Here is a 12,513-nt window from a genome sequence, read left to right on the forward strand (position 1 = left end):
CCCCCTATCAACACTTTTGTAACTTTTGGTGCCAGAGAGAATGACATAAGAAAGTAGTCAAGACGACTAGCTTGACAATGCCTCCGCCATGTATATCTCACTAGGTCAGGGTATTTAAATCTCCATAAATCCACAAATTCCAATATAGCCATGATATTCATGATTGCCTGAGGGTGATAGTTTGTTGTGTGACTTCTACTTCTTGCTCCGGGAAGAGTGGGGGCTGATACCCCATGGAGTACCCGAAGGGGGAGTCCAATGGCCGAGCAGGGAAGAGTGTTCCTAGCATACTCCACCCACACCAGTTGCTGGCTCCAATTGGTGGGGTTAGTAGAGATGAGACAACGAAGTGTCATTTCCATGTCTTGATTGGCTCGCTCCGACTGGCCGTTGGATTAGGGATGAAACCCGGAGGACAGGCTGGCCGACGACACGACATGGGCAGCTTTGGAGAACCTGTCCACCACCGTAAGGATGGTGGTGTTGCCGTCTGACTGTTATTTGCTTATGTTGATTTCCTTGAACAATTAAAAAACGCCTTTCGAATTTAATAAGCTATTTTGTCCTGCACTGGGCGCCGTACCATATAAAATCGAAGTGTATGCTGGGGCTGCGTGAGTGGTTTTTTTTCCGGGCGGAGATAATAATGTTGTTTCCACAAATGGTAGCAAGCAATTTCCATTGATAGAAGTTTGTATTGCACGTTTATTGTACACAATTACTATTATGTGTCCTCTACTATTGTTCAGTTTCATTGACACTAGGCAGCTATTTAATAGCTAAGTTGCGTCATCCTTCGTAGTAGCAAATGTGTCATCTTGCTAACGTTAGCCAGCTAGCTTCCCAACCGCAGAGTTAAACCTTTGAAATTAATGTTTTTATACTAATGTTGGCTAAACCTGCCATTACTGGGGGTCATTTCGGAAGGTAGTATTATGTATGAACCATGAACTTTGCTCGTGCAAGACATATGCCCAACTGATTTCGACGTTAACAGACTGTAGAGAGACTAGCTAACATTAGCTAGTATCCGCTAGCTAGCTAACAGTGATTGGTTTCCAAGCACCCAAGTCCATCTTGAATAGGCACACAGCTACAACAGAGACAATGGATGAGAGCCCAGAAGCTGCCGTGGACAACGATGACCTTGTTATTATTGTGGAAAACGAGGCAGAGAGCTTGCCAGCTGAAGAGGAGAGGGCGAAACAACTAGGAGGTAGCCTCGGTCTCATGGACACTTGCCCTGTCTGCAAGTTGAATTTCCACAACAGAGAGCCGAAACTTCTGCCATGCCTCCACTCTTTCTGCAATAAGTGTCTTCCACCTCCTTCAAGGAACTTAGTCAACACTGAACAACGGCGCGACCCGCAACTTCAAGCGGACAACTCGAAACCACGTGAGCTCCGTCAGTTTCTTTATCGGAAAGTTGATAACTACTGTAGTCAGACTACTAGTCACTGAAGTGCAGGATAATCATTGCAACTTTTCATTAAAACGCAGATTTATTTTGTAACTTGGCCATACTGTCAGATTGGTTGTAATATTAATTGATGCCTTACTCATTTCTGTGAATGTTATTCCACTGGTTCCAGTCAATGTGATCCGCTGCCCAGTGTGTCGACAAGAGTGCTGGGAGGTGGAGGTGCTCGATAACTTCTTTGTGAAGGACTCTGTGGAAGTTCCCAGCAGCACAGTGGAGAAGACCAGTCAGGTGCGTTAATATTGGTTACCAGGAAGGGTCACAAATGGTACGCTCAAATGGGGAAAACATTTTTCAGATGGTGAATCCTTGTCTGGTAAGGTCAGGTAGTAAGTGCTCACTGACCGAGACCCAGGACACCTACAGGGCCTTTAGAAAGTATTCATACCCCTTGACTTATTCCACATTTTGTCGTGTTACAGCTTTTATTCAAAATCGATTTAATATATTTTTTCTCACCCATCTTCCCACATTACCCCATAATGACAAAGTAAAAACATGAAAATTAAATACAGAACTATTTCATTTACATAAGTATTCACACCCTTGAGTCAATACTTTGTAGAAACAGCGATTACATTTGTGAGTCTTTCTGAGTATGACTTTAAGAGCTTTCCACACCTGGATTGTGCAACATTTGTGAATTCATCTCCCAGTGTCTGTTGGAAAGCAGACTGAACCTGGTTTTCCTCTAGGATTTTGCCTGTGCTTAGCTCAGTTTATTTTTTTGTCCTGAAAAACTTCCTAGTCCTTAACAATTCCAATCATACCCATATCATGGTGAAGCCACCACTACGCTTGAAAATATGGATGGTGGTACTCGTAATGTGTTTTGAATTTGCCCCAAATATAACACTTTGAATTCAGGGAAAAATGTTAATTGCTTTGGCACATTTTTTGCAGTATTACTTTAGTGCCTTGTTGCAAACAGGATGCATATTTTGGAATATTTTTGTTCTCTACAGGTTTCCTTTTCACTCTGTCAATTAGGTTAGTTTTGTGGAGTAACTACGATGTTGTTCCATCCTCAGTTCACCCCTTTCACAGCCATTAAACTCTAACTGTTAGTCACTTTTGGCCTCATGGTGAAATCCCTGAGAGGTTTCCTTCCTCTCTGGCAACTGAGTTAGGAAAGATGCCTGTATCTTTGTAGTGACAGTGTGTATTGATAGATAATCAAAAGTGTAAATATTAACTTCACCGTGATCAAAGGGATATTCAATGTCTGCTTTTTTATTTTGACCCATCTACTAATAGAGGTGCCCTACTTTGCGAGGCATTGGAAAACCTCCCTGGTCTTTTGTGATTTTATCTGTGTTTGAAATTCACTGCTCAACTGAGGGACCTTACAGATAATTGTGGGGTACAGAGATGAGGAATTCATTCAAAAATCATGTTAAACAGTGAGTCCATACAACTTATGTGACTTGTTAATCAAATTTTTACTCCTGAACTTATTTAGGCGAGTGACAACAAATCTCTATTTAATTAAATTCAGGCTGTAACACAACAAAATGTGGAGTAAGTCAAGGAGTGTGAATACTTTCTGAAGGCACTGTATACCATGTGTCACCACTGAAGCGTTCCCTTGCGTAGGACTAAAATCATGGATTCAAGTAAAGGCAAGTTCTTGCTCATATGTTCTACCTTCCCTATTTCCAGGTGTGTATGAGTTGTGATGACAACACAGAGGCCACGGGGTTCTGTGTGGAGTGTGTGGAGTTCCTGTGTGTGACGTGTATTGAGGCCCACCAGCGAGTCAAATTTACCAGGGATCATACCATACGGCAGAAGGAGGAGATGTCCCCAGGTAGCCTACTCTATGAAAATGTGGCTTTCTGAATTGTATACTGTAAGAAAATAGAATGCCAAGGAAGGTGGTAGGTAGGAGCTGCACAACTAAATCCTATGAAACCGAATCACAAATATGTAGATAGGTAAATGCGTAGTGATTTATTTTCTTCTAGGCTAAATTCTTGTCTTATTCCAGAGGCTGTTGGTGCATCCACACAGAAGCCAGTGTTTTGTGACATCCACAAGCAGGAGCCCCTCAAGCTGTTCTGTGAGACCTGCGACCGTCTCACATGCAGAGACTGTCAGCTGCTCAAGCACAAAGACCACAAGTATGACCACATTTATTTATTCACCCTTTATTTATTTTGGAGTGGCGCAGCGGTCTAAGGCACTGCATCACAGTGCTAGAGGCATCACTACAGACCCTGGTTCAATCCCGGGCTGTATCACAACCAGCCGTGATCGGGAGTCCCATAGGGCGGTGCACAATTGGCCCAGTGTCATACTGGTTAGGGTTTGGCCGGTGTAGGCCGTCATTGTAAATAAGAATTTGTTCTTAACTAACTTGACTAGTTAAATAAATAAAAAAATATGTTTCCAGGTTAGTGTCAGAGAATCTCTTTTGTCGTGCTTAGCTACCATAAAGGGATACTTTGGGATTTTGACAATGAGGCCCCTTATCAACTTCCCCAGAGTCAGGTGAACTAGTACATACCATTCTTATGTCTCTGTGTCCAGTATGAAGGAAGTTCATTTCGCAAGCCAATGCTAACTAGTGTTAGCTCAATGACGAAGTCTATAGGCATTTGCTAGCATGCTGTATCTGCTAGCACTAACTAAGTCGCTCTGGATAAGCACATCTGCTAAATGACTTAAATGTAACAAGAGACCTACCTATTAGAGGCCTGAGTTGAAACCAACAACAGTCAATATTATGCTCAAACTGGTTCTATATTTTTAAGTATTATTTTTGTACCACATCAGTCTGCTACAGAATCTGTGTCACAGATACATTGCATTATCAGTGTGCCCTAGACTCAGTCAAACTTTAACCATAACATTCAGCACTGGCAGACATTTGATACTGACAGTTAAACAGGTCAAAGGTCGGAACATCAACTTATACTCAACAAAAATATAAGTTCAACATGTAAAGTGTTGGGTGTTGGTCCCACGTTTCATGAGCTGAAATAAAAGATACCATGAATTTTCCATATGCACAAAAAGCTTATTTCTCTCAAATGTTGTGTACATTTGTTTACATCCCTGTTAGTGACCATTTCTCCTTTGTGAAGATAATCCATCCACCTGACAGGTGTGGTGTATCAAGAAGTTGATTAAACAGCATGATCATTACACAGGTGCACCTTGTGCTGGGGACAATAAAAGGCCACTCTAAAATGTGCAGTTGTGTCTCACAACACAATGTTACAAATGTCTCAAGTTTTGAGGGAGCATGCAATTAGCATGCTGACTGCAGGAATGTCTACCAGAGTTGTTGCCAGAGAATTGAATGTTAATTTCTCTACCATAAGCCACCTCCAACGTCGTTTAGAGGATTTGGCAGTATGACAAACCTGCATCACAACTGCAGACCATGTGTAACCACGCCAGCCCAGGACCTCCATATCCGGCTTCCTGAAACTGAGTAGTATTTCTGTCTGTAATAAATGTCTTGTGGGTGAAAACACATTCTGATTGGTTGTGCCTGGCTCCCCAGTGGGTGGGCCTGGCTCCCAAGTACCCACCCATGGCTGAGCCCCCTGCTCAGTCATGTGAAATCCATAGATTAGGGCCTAATCATTTATTTTAATTGACTGATTTCCTTATGAGCTGTAACGCAGTAAAATTGTTACAGCAGATAGTCTATAATTAACAGACACAAAATGACTTAATTAAATATGGTACTTAAACATGCGTGATTACCTCCTGTTTCCCTTCCCCAAGGGAACGCATCTGTCTGCGTCTCCCTGCACATAGTCATGTTTTTTACATATCAATCCATATCACCAGTAAGTCAAATACAGGAAAATAATTACTCAATTTCCCATTACTCTGCATACCTTGTCTCTCCAGTTACCAGTTCCTTGAAGATGCCTACAGAAACCACAGGCAACACCTGGAAAACATGACACATCAGCTACAGGAGAAGAGGAAAGCCATAGAAGAAGTGTCCAATTGCATCAACAATGGGTAACTTATTACATACACTAAACATGCAAACAACTCACATTTTATGTTATGTACACAGACAAGTTCAATAGCATTGACTACAGGCAAACTCATAATTTCCTTTTCCACTTCTATCTTTATTCTTTCAGACTCCAGCAAGTTGATGAAAACCGCAAGTCTGTCACCAATGAGATAAAGAAGTCAATTTGCAACTTGATCATGGAGATCAACAGAAAGGGAAAAATCTTGGTCAATCAACTTGAGGTATGCTTGTTAAATAGGACATGAGCAATCATGTTGTCATTCCACCACATAATTAAATAATGTACACTTCTGCAGACATGGCTCTAATTACACTATGTGAGCATATTTGTAAGTAGCTTTGTGCTAATCATGGTGGTTGTGTCAGACACTGACGAAGGACCATGAGGTCGGACTGAAGAAACAACAAGAAGATGTCAGCCACCTCACCAGACATCTAGATCACGTCATCAACTTCACCAAGTGGGCCACAGCCAGTCACAGTGGCACAGCTCTGCTGTACTGCAAGAGACTGGTAGGAACCATAACTTTCACTGGGGAGTTGGATTTATTTTTGGCCTACCTTTTAAACCCACAAGGGAAAATGTTGACCTAAATTGTTCAGACAGCTCTGTGTGGAAATACACATTAAAAACTGAATTTGTGATGTTCAAAAGCATTTGAGTGATTCAGAAACCTTTTCTTTCAGATTCTTTGCCAAATCCATTACCTAATGAGGGCCAACTGTAACGCATCCATCGTCCCTCAGAGCTCAGTCCGCTTCCAGTGCCGCTCCGGTTTCTGGGCCTCAAATGTCGACCTTGGTAAGAACGCTAAAACTTCAGTTCTGACGGATACTGTAGGCCTAATCCAAAATAATCCCCATGATGTTAAATTCAGACCTTGTTGAACTAATGTTTGTTCATGTTTCTGTGCATTTCCTAAGGGTCTTTGGCAGTAGAGAGAATCCCTGGTCGTCAGCCCAGTTCCATGCAGCAGGGCTTCCCTCCTGGCCAGCCTGGCCCCGGCCCTAGAGGAGAGGGCCCTCCCGGGGCCTTCCCTCCAGGCTCCTCCGCCCATCAGCGTGGGAGCACCCTGGCCCAGCTCCAGCTGCAGGTAGAGAAGCTTGCCCAGCACCCCAACAGGGCTGGACAGCCCCCTCCCAACCATTGGTCCTGGTACCAGCAGGGTCTGAAACTCCCGGGGCCAGGTCCGGGGGGCCCACCTCCACAGAGGCCCCACCAGGGGGGTTCTCCATCACAGGGTCCCCCCAACATGGTCCAGATCCAGCAGCCAGGCCGGAGTTACGGACCCCCCGGGCCCCAAACCCATCCCAACCCCAGGAGCCCCACCTCTATGCTGCAAAACACAGGCTTCCCTCCTCAGGTATGTGTGTGATTCTTTTTTTTTTTTTTTTTCTAATCCCTTTTTGATGTTGTAGATTTGCTCTTTGCTGAGTCACTGAGACCATGCTATTTCAGTTATGATAAAATAGAGACAAGCTGATGCAAAGGAACCAATTATGATTTGTGTTATTGTCTTTTTTTTTTTTTTTTTTCGTAATTGCAAGACTTGTGAAAAATGCTTGCCTCTGACGTTTGCCATATCTCATTCTAGTCTCTAAGGGATCTCATCCACAACTCCAGCTTCCCTCCCAAACCAATGGATGTGCTACAGGGTACCTCCCGCTACTCTCATGCACCTCCTAACACAGGACCCATCAGCACTCAAGCCTCTATACACCAGGTATATGCGGTTTCCTATAAACTGAAGCTGAACCTCATTTTTTTATATATTTTATTTCTCTGGTTGTGTATTTACCACAAACAAACAAACAAACAAACAAATGAGAAATAGAGTAAGTCTTTGGTGGTTCTTCTTAGCGTAACATGATGGAAGCCGCACAACTGAGGAGGAGTGACCCCAGTGGATCTTCATCATTATCCATGCCCAACCCCAGAGCTAGTTATGCTCCGAGCCTAGCCACTGCCTTCCCAGACCGACATGGTAGGCGTTTCACCCTCACACTTCCCTCATTTGTTAGATGCAAAACAAACTTGAAATATAATTAAATCAGCTATTCATGCCCAATCATACATTTATCTCAATTTAACCCATTTCTCTTTCTCCCCTCAGCACAAGGAAGACAGAATTCCCCCATGTCCAAATCTGAAGCCAACATAGGGTAGGTGAACCCTAGTATGTACCGTGTGGTTGGTGTGTTCCTGGTTGTAATATCTATGGTTATATACTGTGTGGTTGACGTGTTCCTCGTTGTAATATCTGTGGTTCTGTGTTGAAGGTCTGCTTCCTGGAAGCGCACAGAGCCTCATGCTGCGGCTCCCCCCTCAGCTAAGCGGAGGCGAAGGTCGTCCCCCGGACCAATCATCGTCATCAAGGACGAACCAGAGGACGATGACGAAGTCAGCTTTGTAAGTATGAGTGCATGTAATCTGTGTGCCTTTGAAATATGTATATTCTATACAATCATATATCTCCCTAGTGTCTCTTCCATCTTCCAGGTGCAGTCTAGTGTTGGAGCCTCAGCCAGCCTGCCAGACAGCAGTACAGGCATCCAGCCCAAGCCCCAGCAGCAGTCTTTCCCAGCACCCATGGTGGAGCTCCAGCTAGAGCCAGAGCCCCAGCCAGAGCCCCAGCTAGAGCCAGAGCCCCAGCTAGGGCCAGAGCCCCAGCTAGGGCCAGAGCCCCAGATAGAGCCAGAGCCCCAGCCAGAGCCCCAGCTAGAGCCAGAGCCCCAGCTAGAGCCAGAGCCCCAGCTAGAGCCAGAGCCCCAGCTAGAGCCAGAGGCCCAGCCAGAGACCCAGGTAGAGCTAGAGGCAGACTCCCAACCAGACCGAGAAAATGCCCCAGGTGTCCCTGAAGACGACCCGAATGAAGACTGGTGCGCCGTGTGTCAGAATGGGGGAGAACTGCTCTGCTGTGACAGATGTCCCAAAGTCTTCCATCTGAACTGTCATATACCTTCACTTAGAGAGTCTCCCAGGTAATTAACACCTACTTTAACATTTCTATGCACCACTCACAGCTGCACCGTCCTGCCTGCTCTGCCTGTTATAGTTAATACAGCTGTCTCTGAAGGGTGATAAGTGTGCAGTACCTTGTAATATGAACTGGGAATTGTTTACCCCCAAAGTGAGACAAGAGACTGCAATATTGTGAATTCACTAACCCCCCTGTGTGTCTGTGTTTCCAGTGGTGAGTGGTTCTGTTCGTTCTGTCGTGACCTGGCCAGTCCTGAGATGGAGTATAACCCAGATAGCCAGGGAGAATCACCAGCCATGAAGGAAGAGCCAGGATCAGAGAGATTCCCTCCAGTTGATAAAAGGAAATGTGAGAGACTGTTACTCTGCATCTACTGCAACGAGTTCAGTACAGATTTCCAGGAGCCTGCTTCACCGTCGGTAAGACTGCAACTACCCCATAGAACATTTTTGCTCTATGGTTTTAATTCAATCAATACGATACGACTTTGTCTATCGAGTCAGAAAATGGTCTCCCAATCCCCAAAATGGTCTCTCAATCCCCAGACACCACACCATTCATTTTGGATAATTTATCACAGTTAAGTAATGATGCTTCCCCCATCTATGTCCAGTCAATCCCAGAGTATAAGGAGCTGATTGAGACTCCAATGGACCTGTCTATAGTGAAGAGCAGGCTGGAGTCGAAGGAGAGTCCATGTTACTGCAGTGCTGAGGAGTTTGTCAAGGATGTCAGGCTCATATTCAGGAACTGTGCAAAGTATTACCAGGTACGGCAAGACTACACGACACACAATATGACGCACTTGGGTTGGATTATGGTGCTTGCTTACAACGCTAGGATTCACATTTTGTTTTTGTATTGAACCACAAAACTGAAAATGCCCCAGTTTCCCAGACCCAGGTTAAGCCTATTTAGAACGGACTAAAAGTATGCTCAAAGTCCAGTAGAAGGATTATTTCAGAAACCAGGCCTAAATGTGTTAACAAAATTGAGACACACACCACTTGTTTGTTTAATTAGAGATATACATAGCATACATTGACGTGCTTGTTTTCCTGTTTTATTCCCTATGACAGTGCTGTCTGTGCTTTCACTTCTGCTTTGCTTGCTCTTTGAGCCTGGGTAGCCGTAAAGCACTTTGTGACAACTACTGATGTAAAAAGGGCTTTATAAAATACATTTGTTTGATTGACAGGCAGACACTGAGGTGGGAGCTGCAGGACTGAGCCTGGAGGAGTACTTTGAAGAGCAGCTGAAGCTCCTCTACCAAGACAGGAGCTTCTCTGGGGGCAGAGAGGAGGGCATGATACCCCCTGTGGAGGATGAGATGGAAGAAGGGATGGAAGATGACGGGATGGCTCCTAACGAAGGGGATATGCCCCCGGTCGAGGACGATCTAACACCTGTTGAAGAAGGGATGCCTTCTATGGAGAAAGAAGGAACGGAAGAGGCTCCTGTGGAAGGAGGGATGGAGGAAGAAGGGATACCTCCTTTAGAAGAGAGCATGGAAGGGGAAGAGACTTCTCCAGTGAAAGGAGACTCACCACCTTCTGATGCTACTGAACCAGTTGATCCATCAACAAGGGGTGCATCATCACCCAACCTTCCCAGCAAGGATGCTCCTCAACCCCTCTCAGATACCCCAGACAACCCTCATTCCGAGGAGGCCCCCCAACCCCTCTCAGATACCCCAGACAACCCTCCTGACACCAGCCCTGCTGACTACCAGGACACCAGCCCTGCTGCAGGCTTAACCACAGAAAATGAGGGGACGACTGAAGAAGTGCGAGACGAAGCAGAAGAGGAATGATTCTTGTTCTTCCACTGTAAATTGGACAGACAATAAAGCTTTTAGAATTATCTATAGGATCTGTTGTCTGAAAATACAGGGAGACCTCTTTGCTGCGTCATACACTTTTTTTTATATGATTTTCAATAATACATTTTTTTTTTTAAACAGAAAGCTGGGACTTTTAACAGGGTACAGAGATGGACAATGAATGCACAAATGTTTGTCTTGTTACAAAGCAATGTAGCTTCATGTATGAACCAATAATGCACAGACTGTTCTGTCTGCTGAGATTGAGAAGTTACAATCATGCTGTAACTGATGAACTTTCTACAATAACAATCATAACACACAAATAATGTCCATTATTATTGATAAGTTGTCTGCAATTTTCCATGTTGGCTTTTGTAAAGATGAATGCCATATAATACTGTATATTTAAAATAATGTAAGTGATATTATTTATCCAACTCTTAAGAAAAATAACTGCAAAGACGGAACTCCATGAAAACCATAGCCCTACATCACATCTTAACTCAAAGTTTTTGATAAAGGTCAATAATTTTTGTAACTTTTATGTATTGTTGTGTTTGTTATAATTTAGTTAAATTATAGGCTACTCTTGTACAGAGCATTGTTAAGGAGGTATTCTGAAAGGTGGACTCAGCGATATAACATAGATGCAAAAGGCAAACAGCATAGTGGGTCAATTTCAGCGACAACTAAGAGCGCGCGGCTCAACTTCTCTGCTGTTTTGATGCCCTGGCTACTGTGAAGAGAACTGTGTACGTGAGCAGATACTGTGTGAGAGCGAAGTCTTGCATCCGCTCATCTCAATATCTGCTGTGCTGATGGTGGCAATGTCATTTTTCTGAGTCTACCTTTAAGACTGTGTTCACTAGATTACAGGGATGTAAAATGAAAGTGCAGTGTTCTCGAATGGTGCTGCTTGATTTTTGGCATGTAAAGAGAACCAAACTGTAGCCCTCACTTTTCCTTGTTGCATGTTTTCTTGTTGCCTGGCTACCCAGACTTGGTCTGGCCAAACGCTACGGCCACAGACGTTATTTCTTCTCCACTATAAGTCTGGATCTGAGTACCTGCTCAACCCTTCACCGAATGCGAACACATTCGGGGCCGTCTGATTGATCCAGAAACCGATGGGTTGGGCCAGAGCCAGAACACACGTGGATAAAGCATCCAGTTAGAAAATGTGTAATTGACTTTGAGACTGATTGGTTAGAGATTATCCAATCGATGAGGACTTTGTTTTGTACAACGCCCCTCATCGCCACCACAAGGCTTCAATAGATGCTGTAAAGAGGTCACTGGAAAGTAGACTTTGGGGGATAGAAGAAGGATGCCAGATTGGTGCACAGTCAACAAATCTGATCTAACAAAGTGCATATTCGTCAAATCCATCGTGATTGATGTATTGTAACAGGCCCACTGGTTACTAAAGTCTGATTTGGATTTATTTGGCTGCATAACATTTAGATGTAGTCCCTTTTCAGGTTTAGAAGTGAATGCTAAATGCTAACTCTTGTTGGTATAAGCTGGTAGCATACAATAAAACTTGAATTAAACGCTGAATCTCAAATAGCCGCCTGTCCCTTTTAATAGCCAGGCAATGGCACACATTTCAGCAAACAAACGCCCCTTTCAAAATTAAATTAATTGTTTACAGAGGTTCCATCAATGACCAAAAACAGTCAACAACTTCCGGAGTACAGACCCCTAAAAATCGCCCGATCGCCTTCTAGTGGCGAAAGTAAGAACTGCCGAAAATGCAGTCAAGGAGAATAATGATTCTGTCAATGAAAAGTTTTTTAAATATTTTTTTTAACAGAGGCATACTAGGACAAAAGAAACTTGACACAATGTGTACATGATAACACAGTGTAGGAAATGAAGAAATGTATTAAAATGCTGGAAGTGAATGCTGGAATTAAACAATTAAATATGCAAATGAGCAAAAGTTGTGTGGATTAAGGAAAATAGATGCCTGGCTCACATTGAAGCCTGTCTCAAGTAGATGCCTGTTGTGTTCAGTGATTTAAGCAAATAAACACTGGGCTATTAATTGTGGTAGCTAGTATAGAGAAATCAGTGGTGTTAGTCAAAGTGTTTTTATTTTTTAATTGTATTTCACCTTTATTTAACCAGGTAGGCCAGTTGGTTGGCTATTTCTTTGTCAACTTGTCTATAATAAGATACATCAACTTCTCTTCTGCCATTATATGTTGCCATA

General features: G+C 43.6%; 1 protein-coding gene across 1 annotated transcript; it reads left to right on the forward strand.

Moving 5' to 3' along the window:
* Positions 1-396: 396 nt before the first annotated feature.
* Positions 397-12,240, forward strand: LOC115180197 (transcription intermediary factor 1-alpha). The gene is made up of 17 exons (XM_029742093.1): positions 397-1,405; positions 1,593-1,711; positions 3,143-3,290; positions 3,471-3,603; positions 5,351-5,467; positions 5,596-5,710; positions 5,856-6,002; positions 6,177-6,291; positions 6,414-6,853; positions 7,085-7,213; positions 7,351-7,474; positions 7,604-7,652; positions 7,770-7,899; positions 7,990-8,471; positions 8,682-8,889; positions 9,084-9,239; positions 9,669-12,240. Exons 1-17 carry the CDS (start codon positions 1,108-1,110, stop codon positions 10,281-10,283), a joined length of 3,525 nt encoding a protein of 1,174 aa, XP_029597953.1. The 5' UTR covers positions 397-1,107; the 3' UTR covers positions 10,284-12,240.
* Positions 12,241-12,513: the final 273 nt, after the last annotated feature.

The sequence above is a fragment of the Salmo trutta genome, chromosome 40 (assembly GCF_901001165.1).
Source record: "Salmo trutta chromosome 40, fSalTru1.1, whole genome shotgun sequence".
NCBI classification, from domain to species: Eukaryota; Metazoa; Chordata; class Actinopteri; order Salmoniformes; family Salmonidae; genus Salmo; species Salmo trutta.